The sequence below is a fragment of the Typopeltis vanoorti genome, chromosome 10 (assembly GCF_054136105.1).
Source record: "Typopeltis vanoorti isolate ZY-2024b chromosome 10, IOZ_Tvanoo_1.0, whole genome shotgun sequence".
NCBI lineage: Eukaryota > Metazoa > Arthropoda > Arachnida > Uropygi > Thelyphonidae > Typopeltis > Typopeltis vanoorti.
The window spans coordinates 120504342-120529417 of record NC_143558.1 but is presented as its reverse complement, the minus strand read 5'-3'; the positions used below and the strand labels follow the sequence as shown (position 1 = coordinate 120529417).

Genomic DNA, 25076 nt, shown 5'->3' with positions numbered 1-25076 from the left:
ATATCAAGAAGGTGGTAAGATATTCTAGAGGTTGTTGAAGAAGCTTAGAAATGGAGGAAAGAGTGCTGTAAAAGGAGTTAGAGATGATAAAGGTGACATGAAAACGGGAGAAAAAGATATCCTTGAAGTATGGAGTAATTACTTTGAAAAATTGCTAAATGAAACAAACAGTGATAGCACAGTAGTAAAAAACACTCAAAATGCATACAGTCAGGAATACATATCCATACTTGAAGTAGAAAAAGACATCAAAGGCTTGAAATGTGGAAAGACAGCAGGAGTAGATGATATTCGACCAGAAATGCTGAACTATGGTGGTATAAAAGTCTTACAGTAGCTGCAATGCATAGTTCAGAAAGCGTTGACAGAGGGACGAATTTCTGATGATTGGAGTAGAGCCCTAATAGTACCCATATATAAAAAGGGAAATAAAACTGAATGTGAGAATTACAGAGATACAGGGTGTTCGGGATAAATTTGACAGTTTCGTAAGGAAAAAGAAAATCTTCTTTGTATCTATTAAATTTAATGAATTGACAAAAAAACATTACAGGCAGAGTTAATTACAATACTATCAACAAGATTTACTCAAAATAACCACCATTAGCATCGATCACAGCTTCAATTCTGCTTCGGAACCTCGAACAAGCTGATGCTACAGTCTCCCTGGGAAGGGCCGCAAAAACTGTTTTAATTTTATCCATTAACTGGGCTTTTGTATTACTGGAAGTGCGATTGGTGTCTTTTTCAACTGCGCCCCATACAAAATAATCCATGGGGTTAAGGTCTGGGGAGTTTGGAGGCCAAACATTTGGACTGGTGAAGTCGTAGAAATTTTCAGACAACCATTTTTGACTTTTCCCAGAGGTGTGGCAAGGGGCCGAATCCTGCTGCCATACATACGGCCTACCATTGGCTACCCTTGTTATCCAGGGCTTGACTACAGTTAGCAACTCCACGAACAAAGCCCGAATTCCAATGCCAGGGTTCTTCAACACCTGTTCCTGCAGATTTGCGAGGAATTCTGCTGTACGAACGCAATCAGATCGTCTGCTAGGGATCTTTCTTCTTGCTACATCCTCGTAGTCACCATTGCAAGTCTCTAGTTCATGCCTGATTGTTTTTACTGTATTCAGGGAGCATTGGGCAGCAGTCGTAATATCCTTATTTTGATGGCGGGCACGAATCATCATGATACAAGTTATTCTCTTCCATGATTCAGGCGGGTTCCAGCTATCCATCGTTTCTGACATCTTGTATGTGAATGAAGAAGGGTCCAAACTTTTAAATGAAGAGAAGTGTGTGTTAATACATGTAACTTACGGAAAAATATAATTAATTATAAATATGTCAAATTTATCCCGAACACCCTGTATTTCCCTACTGAGTGTTCCTGGCAAGATCTATGCAAGTATACTTGAGAAATGTTTGAGAAGAATTGTGGAAGAAAAGCTTGGTGAAGAACAAGCTGGATTCAGGCCAAATAGAGGCTGTCAGGATCAGATCTTCACTTTACGACAAATAGTTGAGAAAGCATGGGAATATAACAAAGATCTGTATTTAAGTTTTGTCGATCTGCAAAATGCATATGACAAGGTGCCAAGAGAGAAGCTATTCAATACGCTATAGTTATATGGTGTCAATGGGGCATTATATCAAGCAATACTTAGTCTTTATTTGAGTTGTAAGTCAGCAGTTAAAACTGATGGAAGTACAGGAAGATGGTTTAACATTAAATCTGGTGTGAGATAAGGATGTACATTATCCCCTCTGTTATTCATTATCTATATAGATCACATTATGAAGGAAAGTGGTACTAAACATGATATCAGAATTGGAAATGTTAATGTCAGCTCTTTGCTTTATGCGGATGATGTTATACTTCTAAATAAATCCGCTACAAGATGGCATCAATACCAATATCATATTAAAAAACGAGGATATTAGGAAAGAACTTGACATTGTCAGCATCTAGGAATGTGTTAGCAGAGCTAATCTCAGGTGGTATGGTCACTTAAACAGAATTGGCGAGGAAAGATTAGCAAAACAAGTGTTCTCTGCCAGGTTGGCAGGAAAACAACCCAGAGGAAGACCAAGATATAGGTGGACTGATACGGTACAAAGTGCCTTAGACGATAGAAATATAAGATCTGATAATGTTGGAGTCTTGACAAGTAACAGACTGATTTCGAGGAAAATTGTAGATAGGAAGTTAGTAATGATGTAAATTTTTCATGCAGTACTATCATATCCTGTACACCCCTTGAGGGTACATGGCAGGAATTTGATGATGATGAGCCTTTATCCAAGTGTAAGCAAACACAGTTTGCGCTTGAAGTATTTTCAGGAATAGGGCAAATCGTATAAGGAAGCTAAGACTTCACATCACTTGCCTTAGTATCCCATAATGCAAAGCAAATCTCCTTGCAGACATGTATAATGTTATGGGAAGGATCACTACCCAGACCAGTTTCGATCTTTCCCACTGAAGAAACCTCACTAAAGGTCGAAACGAGTCTGAGTAGTGACCCTTCCCATAATACATAGCATTTTACATGTCTGCAAGGAGATGTGCTTTGCATTATGGGATACTAAGGCAAGTGACGTGAAGTCTTAGCTTCTTTATAACAGTTGCCCTTGGACTGAAAATACTTCAGGTGGAAATTTTGTTTGTTTACACTTAGATAAAGGATTAAACCAAATATATAATTTCATCATCATCGTCATCAAATTCCTGACATGTACCCTCAAGGGGTGTACAGGATATGATAGTACTACATGAAAAAAATTACATCACTATTAATTTCCTATCTACAATTTTCCTCCAAATCAGTCTGTTACTTGTCAAGACTCCAACATTATCAGATCTTATATTTCTATCGTCTAAGGCACTTTGTACTGTATCAATCCAACTATATCTTGGTCTTCCTCTGGGTCGTTTTCCTGCCAACCTGGCAGAGAACACTTGTTTTGCTAATCTTTCCTCGCCCATTCTGTTTAAGTGACCATACCACCTGAGATTAGCTCTGCTAACGCATTCCTGGATGCTGACAATGTCAAGTTCTTTCCTAATATCCTCGTTTTTAATATGATATTGCCATTGATGCCATCTGTTCATGCCTATAATCTTTCTCAGGTCTCTCATATCTGCGGTCTCTAGTCTTTGGTCAAGTGTTTTACTTCTGACCCAGCTCTCAGCTCCATAAGTTAAAACTGGTTTGAACACTGTCTTGTATACAGCTAATTTAGTGTTCCGACTAATTTCTCTCTTATTCCATATGAATTTATTCAATTGCCTTCCCATCATACCAGCTTTGCTGATTCTGTTGTCTATTACTATATTTAATTTACCATCTTCAGTAAAAATCGTGCCGAAATAGCTGAAATGTTTTACTTGTTCCACAGGTTCTCCATTCACAACACAGTTGACATTTTCAATGATTCTGCCTATTTTCATTGTCTTTGTCTTTATATTGCTGACCTTCATACTATATCTATTACAACAGCTATTCAATTTAGTCAGAGAATCTTGCAGACTTGTAGCGGATTTATTTCGAAGTATAACATCATCCGCATAAAGCAAAGAGCTGACATTAACATCTCCAATTTTGATATCACGTTTAATACCACTTTCCTTCATAATGTGATCCATATAGATAATGAATAACAGAGGGGATAATGTACATCCTTGTCTCACACCAGATTTAACATTATACCATCTTCCTGTACTTCCTTCAATTCTAACTCCTGACTTACAACTCAAATAAAGACTAAGTATTGCTTGATATAATGCCCCATTGACACCATATAACTGCAGCATATTGAATAGCTTCTCTCTTGGCACCTTGTCATATGCCTTTTCCAAATCAACAAAACTTAAATACAGATCTTTGTTATATTCCCATGATTTCTGAGCTATTTGTCGTTAAGTGAAGATGTGATCCTGACAGCCTCTATTTGGCCTGAATCCAGCTTGTTCTTCACCAAGCTTTTCTTCCACAATTCTTCTCAACCGTTTCTCAAGTATACTTGCATAGATCTTGCCGGGAACACTCAGTAGGGAAATATCTCTGTAATTCTCACATTCAGTTTTATTTCCCTTTTTATATATGGGTTCTATGAGAGCTCTACTCCAATCATCGGGAATTCGTCCCTCTGTCCAGGCCTTCTGAACTATGCAGTGCAGCCAATGTAAGACTTTCACACCACCATACTTCAGCATTTCTGGTCATATATCATCTACTCCTGCTGCCTTTCCACATTTCAAGCCTTTGATGGCTTTTTCTACTTCACGTATGGATATGTATTCCTGACTGCATGCCTGGTCAGTGATTTTTACCACTATGCTGTCATCACTGCTTGTTTCATTTAGAAGTTTTTCAAAGTAATTACTCCATACTTCAAGGACATCTTTTTCTCCCGTTTTCATGTCACCTTTATCATCTCTATCTCCTTTTACAGCACTCTTTCCTCCATTCCTAAGCTTCTTCAACAACCTCCAGAAAATTTTGCCACCTTCTTGATTTTATTTTTTATGTTCTTGCCAAAGTCCTCCCATGACTTTTGTTCAGCTAGTTTTACACAGTGTTTAGCATTCTTGCATTTGTCTCTATATTCTCTAAAAGCACAAGCTGACTTATATGACAGGAACTTTTGATATGCTTTTTTCTTTTCCTTCACTGCCTCTTTAACTTCCTGTGTCCACCAGGGAGTTCTGATTTTTTTATCCTTACAAATAACCTCACCACATGCCTCTCTGGCAGAATCAATCAATGTTTTCTTCAGAGTTTGCCACTGAATCTCCAAGGTTTGATTCCTGTTCTCAAACTCTTTCATTTTTTCTTCATATATAATTTCTTGGTATCTTTAATTTATAGTATACTTAGTGTGCCACCAATTGAATGATGAAGATAGAGAATAGAAACCAGTAGACTAAGCTCCCAATAGATGGTGTTATCTGTCATGCAAGCAGATTTAAAATTGGCAAATTTTGTACGTTAGCCCAGAAAATTAATTTCTATATTTCAGCTTGACTGGAAACTCATCATAGAACTTCCAGGTATTATTTCGACAGTAAACTAAACATTGTTGCTTGGAACAATTTTACTGATCTTTCTTTTAGCATATGAATTTCAATGTAGTTAAAATGAAAAAATTCTTCACTAGTAAGTTTTCTGTTTATATAAAACAGAATAAAGCCTCTCTAAATTTTGTTATTCCCTAAAAATGTTACAGTTTAATGTAACATTTTAGTAAAATTAAAATTATAATGAGAACAAAAACAAATTATACAACTTCATTTAATTTGTTAAGTTCACCTAACAAGAAATTAATAAGTTCATTCAACAGTGCTAAACTAAAATTATTTTACTAACTTACCATTTCTTTCAGTTTAGCATTGGCTGCTTGATTCTTAGCTTCAAGTTCATGACTTTTCAAAGCTAATGATTTTTGAAGCTCTTCTACTTGTTCTACTGTTTCCTGGATTTTTTGCAGACCAACATTCAAATGTAGCTGCTGCTCTTCAAGCTCTTCTTGTTTTTCATTGAACAGTTTTACCTATTTTCAAATATTATTGGTATTAATTAGGCACTGTAGTTTAGTAGAATGTGAAATGCATCCCTGTAATTTCAAATCTCAATAAGAAACAACATACATTCAGTTAAACTATCCTGTGTTTATTAATATGGAAATTTTATATGAACTACATTTACTTTCCAACTGTTCATTTGTTTAATACATAAGCATTTATTTTTAACTTCTTTTTTTAGCATAACAGCCAGCCACATCAAACAGCAGTAGGATTAGGAAAACAAATGCCTCTTTCAACTTCTGATTTTTGTGTATATACAGTCAAACATGGTTATGACATGCACCATGGGATTGACAAAATTTCTTCTGTATAAACATTACTCACACTAGCAGTGACAAGTTAAATCGGCCTCCTATTTTTTTAAATTGATAAAAAAAAAAGATTCAAAAAACAAAAGTATTAGAGAAAAAAAATAAATAAAAGTACATACCTAGATGTTATTTGTATGAATATGCTTGTATAGATGTAATATTAAACACAATTTGTTTGCCCATAATTTTAAAACCACACAATTCTTCTTAGCCTTTCTTCGTCCACTGCAGGAAACAGGCCTCCCAAATCTTCTTCCATCTCCCCTTCTATTTTGTCTCTGACAACCATTTCACTCCTCTCCATGCCCGGATATCATCTCTCCATCCTTTTCTCCAGCTCAACTCCATTTTGAATTTATCACTTCTATTATCTCTTATTCCTGTTGGTTTTCTTATTTTTTCATTCCTAATTTTATCATTTTTAATGATTTTCAGCATCCCTCTTTTCAGTTTTCTCAAATCTTCACACTGCTTCTCCGATATGGAGCACATATCGGAGCAGTCTTGCTACCATACGTAAACACTGGTATTATTATTACGGGCGACTACAGGGAGTCCTTAGACTCATCGAGGGAGGCCCTAAACATCATGTCCACACAACTATATGACATTCTCACAGTATGTATCATACCTTGCTTTGAACTCACTCACCATCACAGCACCCACAATAGACTCTGGCAGCTTACTCCACTCATTTACCACTCTAAAAGTAAATAACCCAGCTCTAACAACCCTGCTAACCACAGGTGTCCCCCTAGTTCTCCCACTACCAGTCCTGATCTCAAAAATATCCTCTGAATTAATCCTATAGAAACCCTTTAGCAATTTGAATGTCTCAATCATATCTCCCCCCTTCCGCCTATCAACCAATTTCTGCAACCCACAAATCTTCAACCTGTTCTCATATGGTTCATTCCATAGACCCGCTATCATCTTAGTCACTTGCCTCTGGATCCACTCCACCTCCTCCCCATCAAGAAGGAACCTAGGTGACCAAATCTGGGCACAGTAGTCGAGATGAGGTCTTGTCAAGGCTCGGTACAGAAGTACAATAACTTGCTTGTCTCTGCTCGTCTTTTTTATTTTTATTTAAAGGTATTTTTCAACAACCAAATGAGTTGATGAGCTGATTTAGCTACTTTTGCAATTTGCCCCCTAAACTTCATCTCCCTATCCACCAACACGCCCAAGTCCCTGGCCTCATCAATCTCCTGGAGTACAGTTCCAACAATGTGGTACACTGCTGCTAATCTTTTCATCCCAAAATGCATAATCTTACATTTTGTCACATTAAATTGACATCCATTCTCCTTACCCCAGAACTCCTATCTATCCAAGTCATCCTGCAAGATTTTGATATCTTCTGCATTCACTATCACCCTACCCAACTTTGCATCATCAGCGAACAAATGAACTGTTCCTCTTAGATCCTTCCCTATATCGTTAATGAACAGATTAAACAGCAGTTGTCCAAGAACAGAACCCTGTGGCACACCGCTAGTCACAGGCCGTCTTTTGGACTCTACTCCTGAATAAACTACTCTTTGATATCTTGATATAAAATGCATAATCTCACATTTTGTCACATTAAATTGACATCCATTCTCCTTACCCCAGAACTCCTATCTATCCAAGTCATCCTGCAGGATTTTGATATCTTCTGCATTCACTATCACCCTACCCAACTTTGCATCATCAGCGAACAAATGAACTGTTCCTCTTAGATCCTTCCCTATATCGTTCATGAACAGATTAAACAGCAGTTGTCCAAGAACAGAACCCTGTGGCACACCGCTAGTCACAGGCCGTCTTTTGGACTCTACTCCTGAATAAACTACTCTTTGATATCTCTCCATCAACCACCCACCTATCCATCTCACCAAACCTATATCCATTTCCATATGTTGTAGTTTACAGATTAGAATTCCATGTGGCATCCTGTCAAACGCCTTTGTCACGTCCAGCAGTATCACTGTAAACCCATTTCCCTTATCCAGTTCAGCTGTCACCTTGTTATAAAACTTGAGCAAGTTACTGAGGCATGATCTACCCTTCACAAAGCCATGCTGTCCCCCATACAGTATCTCATTTTCATCAATCCATTCCTGTATTTTTCCCTTGACTACTTTCTCCACGACCTTGACAACGACTCCTGATATGCTGATCATTCAACATCTGGTATCACAAATGTTGAATATTTTCCTTTTTAAACACAATGGTAGTTCTCGTATTATATGTTCTTTCAGTATATTAAAGGATCAATTACCTTTGAATGATTCTTCTGTTGATTTCTTTAAAACTTGCAATTTGTCCAAGATAGATATATTCATCTATCTTGATCTGGTTCTTTTCCACCTATAGTTATTTTGTCCTCTTCAAATTTTGTCATATACTTTTTTTCCATATTTATTTTAAGTCCCATTTTTAGGCTTCCCCACCATAGTTCATTTGTCATAGATTGTAGTTCTTACTCATTGTGACGAGTACTATAGCATCGGCAAATCTTAGATGGTTGAGGTGCTTCCCATTTATAATAATTTCTTTCACTTCCCAATTTAGTTTTTTAAATATTTCTTCCAATGTTACACTGAATAGTTTGCATGAAAGTGGATCTCCCCATCTTATTCCTCTCTGCATTCAGAATTGTTTTCCTGTTTTTTAGTTATATTGTCGTTGTTGCTTTTTTGTATAGTTTATTTATTAGCTTAACATACTTGTTTTCCATATTCTGTTTTTCCAATGCTTCTATCATTTCGTCTTGAAACATGGAGTCAAGAGCATTCGTTAATCTATAAACATGATATGGAGGTCTATAGTATATGAATATGGTCTATTGTAGAAAACTTTTTTCTAAAATCAGCTTGCTCTACTGATTGAGCTTCATCCAAACTTTATCATTAATCTATTTAGAAATTTTTTTGAAAACAATTTATATAATTGTGATAATACGCTTATTTGTCTGTAATTATTTGCGTCTTGTTTGATGATGTCATTAAATAACAAATTCAGTTCTTTCCATAACGTCCTCCCTCCTGCCTTTAAATGCTGAGCCAGTATTCTATCTTCACCTGGACTTTTGTTAAATTTCATTTCTGCAATTACTTTCTCCACTTTTTCCATCATTATTTCTGGTATCATCTTGGCTTCTTCATTTTCAACGTGTCCAAGATAGATATCTTCATACATCCTGGTATAAAAGTCTTCACATATTTTCATTATTTCCTTTCTTTCATACTTTATCTCCTTGTTTTTATTTTTGAACTGAAGCAATGTTTCCTTGATATTTGTAAGTGCGTGCTTTCTAATTATTTTTTTTTTTTCAGTGCCAATGTGTAAATATCTTTATTTTTCCACAATATCGATACTGTTGAAGAAGACAAAGAAAACTTTTTACCATGTTCCAACTGAAAATTTTGACTTTTTCAAGAACCAAGAGATGTTTGCTTTTAGTAAACATACTTGTTTTCCTCCTTCACTTTATCCAAGCACTGCTACAAAGTGAAGGAGAAGGAGGACAAGAGGCTGGACTAGACATTGGAGATTTAGGTATTGAGGGGGATGGTTCCCAAAGACAAGATTAAGTTATAAACTGGCCCATAATCTGATGTAGGTGGTCATAAAAGCTAAGTCACTCCTTTTTCATTTTTGTCTATTCCAAGAACTACCTGAGTAATTAAGAATGTTCGATGGGAATGTGCATAAATTAAAATTAATCCTAAAAAGGGTAGTAAGTCTAATTCTAAGAATAATGAAGGTCATTTCCTGAAGACATGGGAAAATAGAGAAAGAATTTTTTTTTTTTTGAGAAAGATTAAGCCTTTGTGAAATCTCTCATGATATGTAACTTATCATGTTTGCTTTTACATGTTTTTCTAAGGAGATTACAACTAAATAACTGTCAAATTTTGTCTAATAATCTTGAATTTGTAATAATTTCACCATGAGTCTTTATTAAAATAATCTGGTGCATGATGTTATTATGTAACGTCATTAACTCATATCCACATATGACAATTTCATAAAACACATGAACTATGATGTCATCATGTTCGGATGTCCATATATCACCATATATGGAAGTTTGGAGAGACGCATGCATGTGTATGACAGAAGTGTGGGCCTTTATAAGGCAAAACATCGAGGACTTTGCCTTAGGTTTCTGAATCTTCTACCTGGGAATGCCGCCATGTGAGGTCCTTGTCAGTAATCAAAAGAGGAGTATCACAAGTCTTAGCTTTCTAACTCTTCCTCTTATAAATGAAAGATACCAAGGAATTATCTACTTTGTTTAATCCTTTATCCAAATGTAAGCAAACCAGTTTGCGCCTGAACTATTTTCAGGACTGGGACAACTCATATAAAGAAGCTAAGACTTCACATCACTTGCCTTAGTATCCCAAAATGCAAAGCATATCTCCTTGTGGACATGATAATGCTATGCATTATGGGAAGGGTCACTATCCAGAACAGTTTCGACCTTAATTGAGGTCTCATCAGTGGGAGCCAGACCCGGAGGTGATACTAAGGTTGAAATAACACAGAAGTCATATTTTCATACACAAGTAAACAAAAAGTGTCACTTCTAACAACTTTCTCTAAACCAGAGTATTTTAATAAGGTATGTATTTTATGACTAGATCCATGTGTGTTCACAGGGCCAGTTTGCCTGTTCTTAAAAAAACTAGTTTCCAGGTGAAAAAACTCCCTACCTCCATATGAAACTGAATCACTACCCTTTAGTCGAGGTGAGACCAGATTATGGTTCTCACATCTTGGACGGGAACCAAACCAAGGTCTTTCCAACCAAAGTTCTTTCACTATACTGACTGAGTTATGGAGGCTCTGTAAGCCATACAAGTATCCAGAAGTTATCTTAAATCATACCCCATTTTACTGTGAAATAAAAATATTTTTTAAATAAAATTAATGCCTTCGTCTAAACGAATAGTAATTAAGTAAATACACAACACAGATTATCTTCATAACTTATATTTACAGGTTATCAGTACAGAAGTCCAAAACAAAATTCAATAATGTCACTGAGTTCATATTTGAAATTATTTCTTGGAAATATTAAATATGATAACATTTGAATTATACTGGTGTCCAAAACCTAAGAACGAAAATTATTTCTGAAGATTACAACTGCAAATTCAGACAAATCAACTTGTGGCAATTTATATAATTGATGATTTCAAATAGAAAGAGGATACACATTCAAATTTCCAAATCGAGCACAAAGGGACCCATGTGTTAGCACTCAAAAGGATAAAATACAAAAGGCTGTGTTAAGCAAATTGTGTTCGAAGGAAGTGCTTTTTGTGAAGGAATAAAGTTGCACACTTGGATGTCTTGTAATGTAATGTCTCAAAGACATCATCTAGATGATTTCACACAGGGAAGAATTATTGGCGAGCTTGAAGAAGGCACATAATTAATGATACTGTTATGTGAGATTCCTGTTGATTATCTCAGGAATCTCACATAACATTGTATCCATGCTCTGGGCAGCTTTTTAAAGCAATGGAATGTGTTTCAAATGCTAGCTAATTTGCTATACCATGGACCATGAAAACAGATTTTTGACTATAAGAGCAAAACATGATCAATGCACCACAGCAGGTCAGCTTGCAAGTTGGCCCCATTCAAGCGCAGATGTGTGGATATCTCAACAAACTGTGGCAAGTAGACCTATATGCCTGTAGCCTGTGTCCTTTTATCCACAACTCATTGTAGAGCATATTTTCAGCGGCATTATATCCATAAAAATTGGACAACTCATATAAGACACCAATGGGCTAATGTACTCTTTACAGATGAGTCGTTTTAGTCTTTGTCCAATTTTGGACACTTGATCTGGCATGAAAGTGGTACTACTCACCATCGTGTGAATGTTCTTGAAAGGGATAGATATGGCAGTGCCGGAGTCATGGTGTGGGGAGGTATTATGCTTAATGGACGCACTAAGCTAATAATGCTGGAATAAGGGACTGTGACTGGTGAAAGATATTGCAAACGAAGGTCTTCAACGTTACGTTTGATTGCTCCATTGTGCTGTAGATGAAGAATTCATTTTTATGGATGACAATGCCACACCACATTGTAGACAAGCAGTGGAGATACTTCTGAAGACCGTGGATATTAATTGAATCAAGTGGCCAGCATGCTCCCCAGATCTCAACCCCATAAAACAAGTTTAGGATACAACAGACACATTACTGCTCAAAATTCTTCCCCAGAAAATAAGCAAGGCCTGATCCTCATTCTCGAGGAGGAGTGTGCCAGTTTGCCTCAAGACCTCCTGAATCACTTGGTGCAAAGCAGCATGGTATGATGTTTGAGAGCTGCATTGCAGTTCGGGTGGACATATGCCACACTGAAATGTCTCTCTACATAGTTTTCTCTAAGTACTATACATTAATTCCTTAACAATGCCCTTAGGAAATTTGTAACTTTTGCCAAAAATGTATCTCAACTTAATTTCCAAGAAATTTATAACACGTTTTGTGCAACATAATTAATTAGTATGGTGGCAATAAATTTGTGTCCACATTTTGCTGTAGTCATTAAAATTTTTCATATACAGTTAAAAATGTAGTTGGTCCTTAGCTTTTGAAGATCAGTAAAATTGATTATGCTGCACTGTTAAAATGGTACATGGACAAATGTCAAAGAAGTTATTCTTATTTGAACAAATTTCTTTCTTTTCTTTCAATTCTTTCTTAATACACCTGATATATATATATATATATATATATATATATATATATATAATACACCAAAATACACCTGATATATCAGGTGTATTTGTCGATCTTCTCAAGAACAAATTATCCAAAAAACTCTTTACTTTACTCTCCCATTGCATAAATTAGGATACTTCGAATATGACAATAAGATCTACTCACAAAACTCAGGTCTGGCCATGGGCAACCCACTCATTCCGATTCTCGCAGACATATTTCTCAACGATTTTAATATCTGAGATTATTAAAATCTCAATTTTTAGAAAACCTACTCATACTGACAGATACCTTCATGCTTCCTCCCATCACTAACCCCCACAAAAATTTCGTATTATTTCCACCTTAGCACACCGAGCCAAATCTTTACTTACAGAAGAAGCAGAAATTGAAAATGAACTCCTTTTTCTTAAAAAGACTTTTATTAATAATGGTTTCTCTCCTAATAATAAGATTGACAAATTTCTTTCCCCCAGTCACTCAACTACTTCTGAAAATCCCTCCTCCCCCAGAGCCTTCATCTGTTTGCCTTACATCAGCTCTCTTTCACCAAAACTGGCAAAAATTCTCAAGAAGTTTAACTTAGAACTTGCTTTACTATGCTCCCAAAACTTCTATCAATACTTAGTAAACCTAAAGAGAAACATCTTCCAACTCAGTTTCCAGGAGTATACAAGATTTTATGTGATTGTGGAAAGCCATACATGGCCAGACTGCTAAATCCATCCTTCTACGTTTGGAAGAACACCGTAGAGATATCTCCTATAACAGGACTAAAGCCAGCGCTCTCTCTAGCCACATTCTCTTTTCAGTTAACTCAGATGAAGGGCAGCAACACATTGTGAACTGGACGCAAACCTCTAACATCCATGTGTGCTATGATGAGCTTGAGAGAAAGATTGTCGAATCGAGAGAAATTTCTTTAGATTCTTCCCATATCAATAACAGCCTAAGTTTTAATCTCTCTGACACACATGTTGCCTCTGTTCAGTATTGGCGCGCTTGTGACAGTGCATAGTCTACGTTTATTTGGAACTCAAGCTCGCACTCTGCTTTCAAACGCACTACTGTCTTTTGTACTTGTTCTGTTAATGCAATTTTAAGTCTGTGTAATTCTTTATATATTTCTTTCATTGTGATACCTGAAGATGTTGATCAATTCAACAAAACTAATAAACTAGTAGTATCTTTTTAAATAAACCATGTCATCTCTTTATCTCTCGGTATCAGTCATTAAAACTTTTTAATAATATATATACATATATATATCAGGTGTCTTAAGATATGAAGGTGCTAGATTTATATACACACTTGGAAAGATGTTAAATACTATATGCTTGCAGAAAAAAAAAAAAAAAACTTAGAAGCATATATCAATACTGTCATCTAACTTACTCATTACAAACTACTGAGAAGTTTATAGCTGAAGTTCCCATTCAAAACTTAAAACAACTCAGGCATATAAAAAACCAATGACAAGTTCTAACTGAGGTTATATAATATCATTACTATCATAATATCAGAGGAATATCAAAATTCCTCTGATGAACTAAAACTTTGTTATAGTGAGAATTTGATTTCTAATATATACAGAATTTCAAGATATTCAAAGAAGTTTCACAGATATTCAATTTCTGACTTGTTTGAAAATTTGAATGCATTCTATAAACTAAACTAACTTCAACGAGTACTGATTTCTGACAACACTGAAAGCGTAACACATACGTAGTGGTTAATGAAATCCAAGAAGTGACGTGGAGTAATAGTTGTAATACGTCCTCCTCTTTTGGCTAATCTAGTGTTAGCCTTGTGAAGAGTCTGATGAACATAAACAAATGCATTAATAATAGCACTTCGATGGCTAGGTGGGCTCTGGAGACTTGGAAATGCTGCAGGAAAATAATCCGGTGCTTTGTACTAGAGTGGGGAAAAAGAAAAGAAAATGAGAACATGAAGGAAATAATTGGCTGTTCTATGATGAGAAATTTTAACACAGAGTAAAAAGAGCCACACTTGATTGAACTGTTCAGTTTATTATTATTATTCTCTGAAGAATGTTACTAAAATATAATCACGATTCAGTATTCAGATAGGAATTATTGCAGAAATTTTGCAATAATTCTGCAGAAACTCTGCCGAATTATTGCAAAATCTCAAAAAAGGAAATATTGCAGAAACTCTGCTCTAGAAAATAAACACAAACTTTTTAAACAAATTATTTTATTTATAAACAAATTAACACGTTAACACAAGGAAATGAGTGAATAATAAATATTAATAGCTAAATATTTCAACCCAAAAATTACAGGTCATCATCAGTGGATTATTTAATGGACAATAACAAAGGAAACATCAATTAAAAAAAATGTTACTGATGTTTGATTAGAATAAGACACCCATATCTTTGATAGAGATAGGCAGTCATTCAGTTTCAGGTTTGGCCAATGGAACAAGGCCAGATTTCTCTTTAAAGAAATCAGGCTGAAAACAAAAAACAGGGTAGTGATTTTACTAAAGAGGCAAAAGTTATCTCCCTTAAAGGATGCTTAAGAGTCAAAGCTATATAACTGAGAGAAGACCCAGTTATTGGGCATTACATAAGAGTTCCACATTCCCTTTTATGGAATGTGGAATTCTTATGTGATGTCTAATCCTCACCTATCATTAACAATTGTCCACCATGGAGTCAAAGGACTCATTGTAACAGGTCCATACTCTCATGCAAAAAGATTGGAACGGTGTTTGAAACCAATTCACAGTTTTCACACTCATCTCACTTTTAGGCATTCCACTCACCAATCCCTCTCCATGCAAATGACCTTCTCACTCTCCTTATACAGCATCCAGAGATGACCTATTGTTCTACCCTTGTCCCCCTCTACTCTACAAAATATCTTCTCCACATTAATCTAGTAACAACCCCTAACCAACTTATCTCAATCACATTCCCTTTTCTTCTATTCACAAGGGTCTGCAAGTTGCATCCCCTCATACCCAACACTGACCAAGAAACCTACTCTGGATCCTCAATACACCCTCATCCCCATGAAAGCCAGGTGACCAAAGCTGCACATAGTCCACATGTGGCCTGATCAAAACCTTATACAAGAGAATCATAACCTCTTTGCTTCTGCATGTTCTTCAATCACCTGTTCACACAATTGATTGCAATTGTGTGAACAGGTTACCATTTTTCTGGATCTCTCATCTCTTCCACCTGCTTCAAAATTAGCACACCAATACTTATACTCTGCATCCCAATCTTACCTACCAAATTTTAGGATTTTGCACTTTACACATTAAACTGATAGCTCCACTCTACACGCACGCACGTGCACACAGTGCATTGAGATCCTCCTGCATGGTCATAACATCTGCTCTACTGCTCGTAGTTCTTCCCAACTTTGCATTATCAGCTAGCGGCATATTCCCATTTACGGATTATTCCAAAATGGAACAATGCAGGACTCCACTAGTCACTTCCTATTTTGGGATACCACTCTTCCATGCACCATCTACTGATACTTAACCAACAGCCAATCAAATAGCTATCTAACCTCATTTGTTTCAATTTACCTACCAGCTTGTCATATGGCAGTCTCTCAATGGCTTTAGAAAAATCAAAGTATACTGCTTTGTATGCATCTCCTTTATCAAATGAATTTGTCACCTTGTTAAGTAGATTACTGAAGCATGACTTCCCACCCCCACCCCTAACAAACTGATGTTGACCATCATAAGTCCTCACCAACTTTTCTAACACCTTTACATCTCAGACAGACTGGCATAGAATTTGTAGCTTCAGTCTTATCCCCATCCTCTTTGTGAAATGGAGGGATTTTTTCCACCTTTGCTTCCTTTGAGATTCACCCAATTGAAAGACTCATTTTAAACAGGTGTTAATTCCCAAGAGCATTCCTTCAAGACAAGTGGCGATATACTATCAAGTACTACTGCCTTTTTAATGTCAAGTTTGTTTAATTCCTCATATACCTACAGTGACCATATTTTTTTGGAGAAAATAAAGGACAAATCAGAAATTGTTTCATAATAAAAAAAGCAGGTTGCATTTATTTGTTTCACTAAAACTAAAAAGGTTTATAACATTTATTATAAAATATAAGCATATACATAGCATTTTAAACAATCATACTATTACTTAAAAAATTCATAAAACCATATACAATTCATGTCAAAGTTGTGTTTGGTATAAAAGTGTGTTTTCAATGTTTCAATTGGCTTTTTTCACTGGTCCACACATTGTTAACTAATGAATATACTCGTTCAGTGGAGGCATTAGATCTAATTTACTATTTCAATTCACAAAATAAGGGACAAAATTGCTATTTTAGAAAAAAAAATTAATCTAAAGGACAGAGCAGTAAAATAAAGGATGTATGGTCACCGTACATATACCTCATGCTCATTCGCTATCAGTACCTCATCCACCATACTATCTACGTTCTCATGATGTCACCTTCATGAGGATGAAATATATTAATAAACTGCTCGGAGAATACTTCAACTATATCCTCTACATCCGTTACAATCTGCAAGTGCGATCAACTATCATCATCCTCCCATAGTCATTTTTTCACCTCCTTGCCACATTGAAAGAAACCACTAGGATTTTTTTTTTTTAGCTGGATTGGCTAATTTCTTCTTATACTGCACTTTTTGCTATCTTTACAACCAATTCACCTTCCTGATCTGTTCTTTGCACTTTTCATGTAACTGATTATTACCAACATTCAGCTTGTTTTGTCTTCACAGCATTCTTCCAGATTTCATGTTTAATCTCTTCATTTGTACATTATACTCTTACTGTATCTAATCTTTGGAATACACCAAGACATTGCTGATATGAAATAGCGCTTGATCATTATCCCAAACAGCATCAGTCTCCTTCCACTCAACTCCTTCCATATAGTGAACTCAATATCCCTTCTTCACAGAGAAGTTCTCATATGATTGGCTACAACCCAGGTAATCACTCTCACCAACTGGGGGAAGATTAGACACCTCTTTTGCAATCACATTCTTTGATGATAAAACCAGATCAGAACCTTGTGTCCTCTTATGAACTCAAGATATTTATTCTCCTTATTTCCTGATGCCATCTCTTCATTCTAATCAATACTGCTGTAATTGAAATCATCCATAATGATCACCCTTCATTTGCTCACTAAGTTGCCTATACATTTCTTTATCTCCACCCTCCACATTCCCAAGCCTGTAGAAATACACAATCTCATTCCATCAACCTCAACCTCACACCATATAGCTTCAAAACGAGTGCCCTCCTCCATTGTATCTCAACCTTGTGTGGACATAATTCCTCTGCTATCACTAGCACATCCTCTTGAGCCCTTCTTATCCTCAGCAAAAACATTGTATCCTTCCCTTTCTATTCCTGTCAAGATATCATTCTCATCCTACCATGTTTCATATATTTAAACTATTTTTGAGCAAATAAATTCAATGTAATGATTTTACCACCCTTATTTTGAATACTCAACACACTTGTAAATAAGCATAATAATTCATTTCTTGGTCTACAACCAGTCCTACCCATGCTGCCCTTCATCTATGACTTCTCTGCACTCGCTCCTCTTTGTTTCTCCTTTGTTCCATATACTACTCCAGACTCAGTTTTGAGCAGAAAGGGTACTATGAAAGAAATGAGAAATGATAAAGGTGACATGAAAACTGAAGATAAAGATATTCCCAGATGTCTGGAGTAAAAACTCTGAAACATTACTAAATGAAACAAGCAGTGACAGCATGGTGGTAGAAAAAACACTCAACAGGAATCTGCATAAATACTTGAAATAGAAAAGACATCAAAAACCTGAATTACAAAAGGGCAGCTGGAAGATATGAATATAAAAGGAATATATGACAAGGTTCCAAGAAAAAAGGCATTAAAATGCTACAGTCATATGGTATAAATGGTACATTATAACAGATAATAGTAATCTGCATTTGAATTATAAGTCAGCAGTTAGCACTGAAGAATTTTGTTATTATTATTGTACAGGCACCTCCATGGAGGTGCCTGTACAATGCGTCCATATCCTGTAGGCATCTTGGAGGCAACTGCAAAGATAGAGAAAAGATACTATTTAGTCCCTACATTCTTCCCTATCAACAACATCTCCTCCTGATTACCACCCATGTAAAAAATAGTTCCCCCCCCCCATCTCTCTCCTGCTCCCTGGTGTTTACCAGGTTCAGTGTGAATACCACCACTCATACACAAAACAGGAGGTTTTGCTGAAAATGACTACAAGGACACCCATCAATAACAATAAATCAGAAAATTTTGAAATCTGACCTTGCTCAGCAAGGAGTGGACATTGACCACAATATCCTATGGTCTAATACTCACTTTTTACATTGGTGCCATTTTAGGTTTGAGAAGTTATTTAAAAAGCACTTCCACACCATTCAAACTTACATCAGAATGACTGCTTATCCGTTGCCAAGATTTGGGAGTCTTGTCCTCGTAAATGGCAATGGCAGGCAACTGTGTTCTTTTTCCTCAACTTTTTTTTTTTTTTCTCCCTAAATATAATGTGCCACTTAATCATCTTATTTACTTAAATTTTTGTTTTGGCTTTAATTGTAATCTCATCTGATTTTGTAATCACTTTCTCATGTTTAAATGTTTGCAATAAAAAAAAATTATTCTTTATTGTGAATATGTCTATCTAGTCTTGATTTTAATCCTTGATTTAATTCTTATTACTTACTTATTAAATAGAAATAGTAAACTATCTTAGTAAATATAAGGGGTTGTTCAAAGGTCAGAGAGAGAGAGAGAGAGAGAGAGAGAGAGAATATTCTGTGACCTTGATGCTAAAGAGGTGCAAACTAAGCAAGGCATATTTTTACAAATGAGAATGGAAATTGCATTCTGCCATAAATCTGTATCTAATTGACTTTCAAGCACATTAAACAAGATATGGATAGTTGCCTATAAGTATACCAAGAGCAAATGCTTTTTATTGGCAATGTAAATAAATAGAATTATTTTTGTGCTGTTATAAATTCTACATGCCATGAGTATGTAGAATTTATTTAAAATTGATAAATTTGGGAATACCAGAAACTTTATATGGATGTAGAAATACTAACCAGCTGATACCTTTTGCAAATGTCTGTAACAATTTTCCATTCTCTGAGACATCTCTCTCTCTCTGTAGCTTTGTCATATATATTTTGCTGTCCTTTGTTAAACAGTGCAAGTACTTTTCCAGTATCAGTAACACTGTCCATGATTAACAGGACACTTTATTATGTTTCACTATGGTCAATCTATTTATGATGTTCTGAATGAGGAACTCCTTGTACTATGAGATAAATTCTCAAAGAAAATCACAGAACTCCTCAAACACTACATCATATCTGGGTATTTCAAGTACAGTAACTCAACATGCAAACAGAAGTAGTCCATCTCCTATTTTAGCACATCTATATATGGAAACATTTGAAAGAAAGGTCTTTATAAGATCAGTACTCTAAATCAAAATTATGGAAAAGGTATGTTAATGACATATTTTTAGTCTAGAAACAGGAACTACCTTCACTTTTGAATTCACATGAGTGCTTCAATAGCCAACATCCTATAATAAAATTTACCTACAGGTTAGAATCAAACATTTTACTCCCATTTCTTTCAACTAAGGAATCTGGTACACTAAATAAAAATTCACTATATTTCAAAAACCTGCACATACCGGCAGATATCTAGATATCTCTTCACACAACTAAAGACCTCAAAAATTGGTCATTATTTCAAAATTAGGAGCAAGATCCCAATGTCTCATTAATGACAAGGATGGGATAGCTGAGGAGATGAAAATTCTATAAAAACACCTTTCTACAAAATTGCTAAAATGAATACGTTGTCTCGAAACTTTTTAAAGTGCCACCTGAGGTACTTCTATTGATGAGGAAATTCAAGATTTTATTACTCTTCAAATATTAGTTCTATTTCCATAAACTCAAAAATTTCCTTAGAGAACATAAAACAGTATTCACTCCTTTTATTGGGATCAGATCACTACTGATTCATAAAATCTAGACATTGCTCCCAAAAATATAGTGCAAGTGTAGGTTGATTGACTGATTTGTGGCTATATGGTGCAAGGACAGCAAAGGTCATACTGAATCAGGACACAGGTTACAGCAACACACAGGGTGTTGACAGGTAAATACATAAGCAGATATTAAGAGATAAATTAGTAAAAATTATATATACAAGGTTTAGTATCTATGATGCATTATGTGCATATAAACAAATTTATGATGAAATGTCAATGAAAAATTAATGTTTTGCAAAAATTTAAAAACAGCATGCACTTTGTCTGAGTCTGATGATATCTGCCTGAGATTATAGGACAAGGCCAGATAAGTAAAACTGTCATTCCTCTTTCATGTGAAGCATTAGCGCTCCACTACAATATGACTAATTGTGAAATGGATGTTGCATTTCTCATACACAGGTGTGATTATCAGGCTGCAGTAAATAAGAATGTGTCAGATGACAGACTTATACAGAGATTAGCATTGGCAGTCTATGCATCATAGGAACAGAAGAGAAGAAGTTCCTATGATGCATAGACTGCCAATGCTTAAATTCAGGCTTCATCTCATGCAATTTGTTTGTCAGTGTCTTAAGTATATGGGACCATTAAACAATATCTCAAAAAAGTATGAGCTAATCTTGCATCTGCTGGGTCATTTCCCTTAATTCTGATGTAACTGAGGATACAACACAATGGAACATCTAAATTAAGGGTCTTTAATTTGAATAAGAGTTACTTCACCAAGCACTAGATGTGAATTATACATTGGAGAGAAGAAAGCCTATAAAGAACTCAAAGAGTCAGTATAAATTATATAATTATGGTAGGAGTTTTCTTTGATATGCACAAGTGCAAGCTGAATGGAATGCAACTTTGCTGTATAGTTACAACAATCAAGCTTACAGTCTCCAGCCAGGGATGTGGCTGGAGACTGTAATGTTAGGAAACACAGCAGCACAGCCAACAAAGATCTCCACTCTAGAACCATCTGTATAGATGAGCAAGAAATCAGAGTGGGCTGCTCTGTGTGCATTGAACAATTAAAGGTAGACATATGAGGGTGCAGGAAATTTCTTATGTTGACAATGTCTGATGTTGCAGGATAGGGCGCAAGCCTGCTACGAAGGAATGTTGTTTTATTTGGAAGAGGTAATGTTGTAAACTCATGGCAAAAGCTTCCACAGCATCTTGGTATATGCATTAGCACATACCAAGAGGATGGATGGAATTCTGACACGTGTGATACATGACCTCTCAACATAAAGAAAAGAGATCTCACCATGTGTAGGATGATCTGGAAGGCACTTGATTTTTTTAGGGCATAATTAAGAGATAAATGAAGGGTACAGGGGAAAAACAACTTCAGTCCAATTTGGCCTTCAGGCCATTATTGGCCATTTTTTTTTTTAATTTTTAAGTACTATTTAAATTAATTATGCTTAATATACATGAATGTACCATATCTATTATTTTTTTATTTTGTTATGCTATGTTTACTTGCATTTTGACAACAAGGAAAATTTAATTACGTTTTTTTCGGAAGTCAATATTGTGGACTGAAGTTGTTTTTCCCCTGCACCCTTCAAATATTTTTGTCTCTTAAATATAGAGAGAGAGGGTTCATTTGATTCAATTAAATGACTTTGAATGGGTGATTTAGAAAAGCACAGTAACTAGTCAGATACCCTAATAATCGATCAGATCTAACCACTGAAGCATGCTTTCCTCATGCAGAACAGTAAACTTGTGACCTATAATCAAGCTCTGAACATACAAGTGCATGATAAATGCAGAACACGGAACATTGATGAGCACCAAATGCACTAGAGGTTAGAGTGCACAGGATATTCAATGATTTTTATCACTGGTTCCAAAGAAGACTAATGTGTGTAAAGAAAGGTAGCTTTCTATCAAAGATTAGTCCCAAAATGTTGGCCTCTGGAACTACAGGGATACTACTTTGTACAATTCTTAAACAGAAATTGGAATGGACAGTACAATTTTGGCAGAAGTGAACCCAGACATTTTTTCTTCAGATAACCTGAACAAATGACAAAGCGCACATGATGAATGCTTATTGAAGTTGTCATCAATGAGCTCAATGACCAACATATTGCAGGAGTGACAGAAAATTGGAAAATCACCAACATAAAGGCCTATTGTGGGAGAAAACACTATTAAGGTGAACTAGTGACCCTCTTCACTATCAAGTTCACCTTAATAGTGAAGAGGATCAACACTTAAGAAAACCCAAGAACCTCTATTCTTGATGATATGGCCAAAATAATGTGCTTCTCACTCAGACTTAGAAGACACAACTAGAAAGAAAGTTCTTAATAAAAACACTGAGATGTACCATTAGACCAAGAATAAACAGATCTTTTAATATGTCATATTTCCAGGATGTCATAGGCTTTATCCATGTTTTAAAAAAAATTAAACCATATGTCCTCATTTCAAGAAAGCATCTCTTATACATGTTTCTGAATGTATCAAATGATACAATTTGATCAGTGTCTAGAAAAGCCACATTCTGTTTTGGAAAGAAGTTTGTTTTCTAAGTACCAAAGAAGCCTTGAATTTACCATCTTTTCCAAGAACTGAGAAAGACATAAATCAGGTCAATGGGGCAATAATTGTTGGCCTGGACTGGATTCTTGCAAGGCTATGGGATGGTAATGACAACTGACTTAAGCTAAGAGTCAGGAAATTCTTCCTCTGTAAATATTCTGTTGTATAGTAAGAGACAGAGATTCATAGAAAACAATGGGAGGTGTTTTACCATCTCATAATGGGTGTCATCTGGGCTGACTGCACTAGTGGGGAGACAGCAAAAGAGCTCTTTAGAGTACATCCTTAACAAAGAATGTATTCAAAATTGCATGATTGGCAGATTGTATGGCTTAATCCCCTCAGTGCAAAAGGTTAGCCACTGTTCCTCTTTCAATATTAAATATTCAGGAGGATATAAAACTGTTTATGGGATTCTGGCAAAGTGTTCACCCAAAGTGTCTTTAGTAGTGTTGGATCGTACATCCTGGCTTTGAATCCGTCATCTTGTTGGAACGTTATTCTTGTTTAAATTATCCGTTTTTATTTGTTAGATGCTGAATGATACTGATCTGAATATAGAGAAATTTATATTATCCTGCACCACCCTATATTCAGACTAGTCTATATAATATAGAGGAATCAATCATCAATTAACATTTTCAATCTCACTTTACAGGCCGAGGTTAATATTATCATTTAAGGCTTCCGCAAGGTCCGATATTTTTTATGAGCGGTGCAATGAAGGAGAATCAGGCAAACACCAAATTAGAATCAATAAAACAAAACATTTAATGCAGAGTTATATAACATGTACATTAAGTATAACTTTGAAAACAAGATAATGCAAATCAATTAAGTTCAGGTATTCATAACAAACAAAACATTAGGCATCAGACATCCAGCTGTCAATTCTACATTATTCCGAATAATTAAAATGGTTCACACAGTTCAATGGTACAGAATCTTACAGTAAATACTCTTATAGTAGAACTCTCTAATTCTCTCTTAGTCAACAAACACTTAATTCAATTATGAGGCAGTTATCATTTCAATGGGGAAACACTTTAAAGCTCCATACTTTGGCTATTTTTAGCAGAACGCCACAGTTAATGTTAAGATATATCAGGCGGAGCTAACTCTTATTTCTTCATGCTGAAATATAAAAAAAAAAAAGCTTCTCTTACCGGGTTATACCTTTTACGCACTGGATTCACTATAGGCTCACTTAAAACTGTAGTTAACTATTACTTTGAAGTAACACTATTCAAAAGAAATCTTCAACATAATAATTGAAATATTAAACATAGAGCTTCACAAGTCTTGACGCACTTGTTTTAGGTAATTTACTTATTCCTTATTTTCTTCTATACATGAAATTCAGCTTTGCATTATTCTTCCTCAAAACAATTGGAATTCGTTGTAATTTTAGAATTCCGTAGAAATATTCCAAATTGCCTATTAATTTCCCGATCCTTTCTTAATCTATTTATGGCGTTTCCCAAATCCCTTTACTGCCACCCGTTACTTCACTCCTTGGTGTCCTGAACGCTTCTTCTCTTCTTTCTTTAGTTTTCCAATAAAATACCTTCAATCTTCCCGCCAAAATCCGGTTCTAGCCAGTTCAGCTCATATCAAATCCTCCCTTCGAATACCATAGCTCACGCTCCACGCATGTACTATCTAAAATTAACTCCGTTTCCTTGACAACAGCCAATCAAAATGCATTCAGAAGAATGACATAAAATTACTTTCTCTTTCAGTAATGTTAATAAAAAATATATAT

At 35.6% G+C, this 25076-nt stretch overlaps 1 protein-coding gene across 1 annotated transcript in view; it reads right to left on the bottom strand.

The window, feature by feature from the left end:
- The window catches only part of Dhc64C (dynein heavy chain, cytoplasmic), a 1087706-nt gene that overhangs the window by 416064 nt on the left and 646566 nt on the right, over positions 1-25076 (bottom strand). The window contains exons 58-59 of the mRNA XM_090398628.1: positions 14373-14564; positions 5380-5559 (exon numbers count right to left, since the gene is read on the bottom strand). Of these exons, the coding sequence (XP_090254754.1) occupies positions 5380-5559; positions 14373-14564 (372 nt within the window). The remainder of the gene's footprint in view (positions 1-5379; positions 5560-14372; positions 14565-25076) is intronic.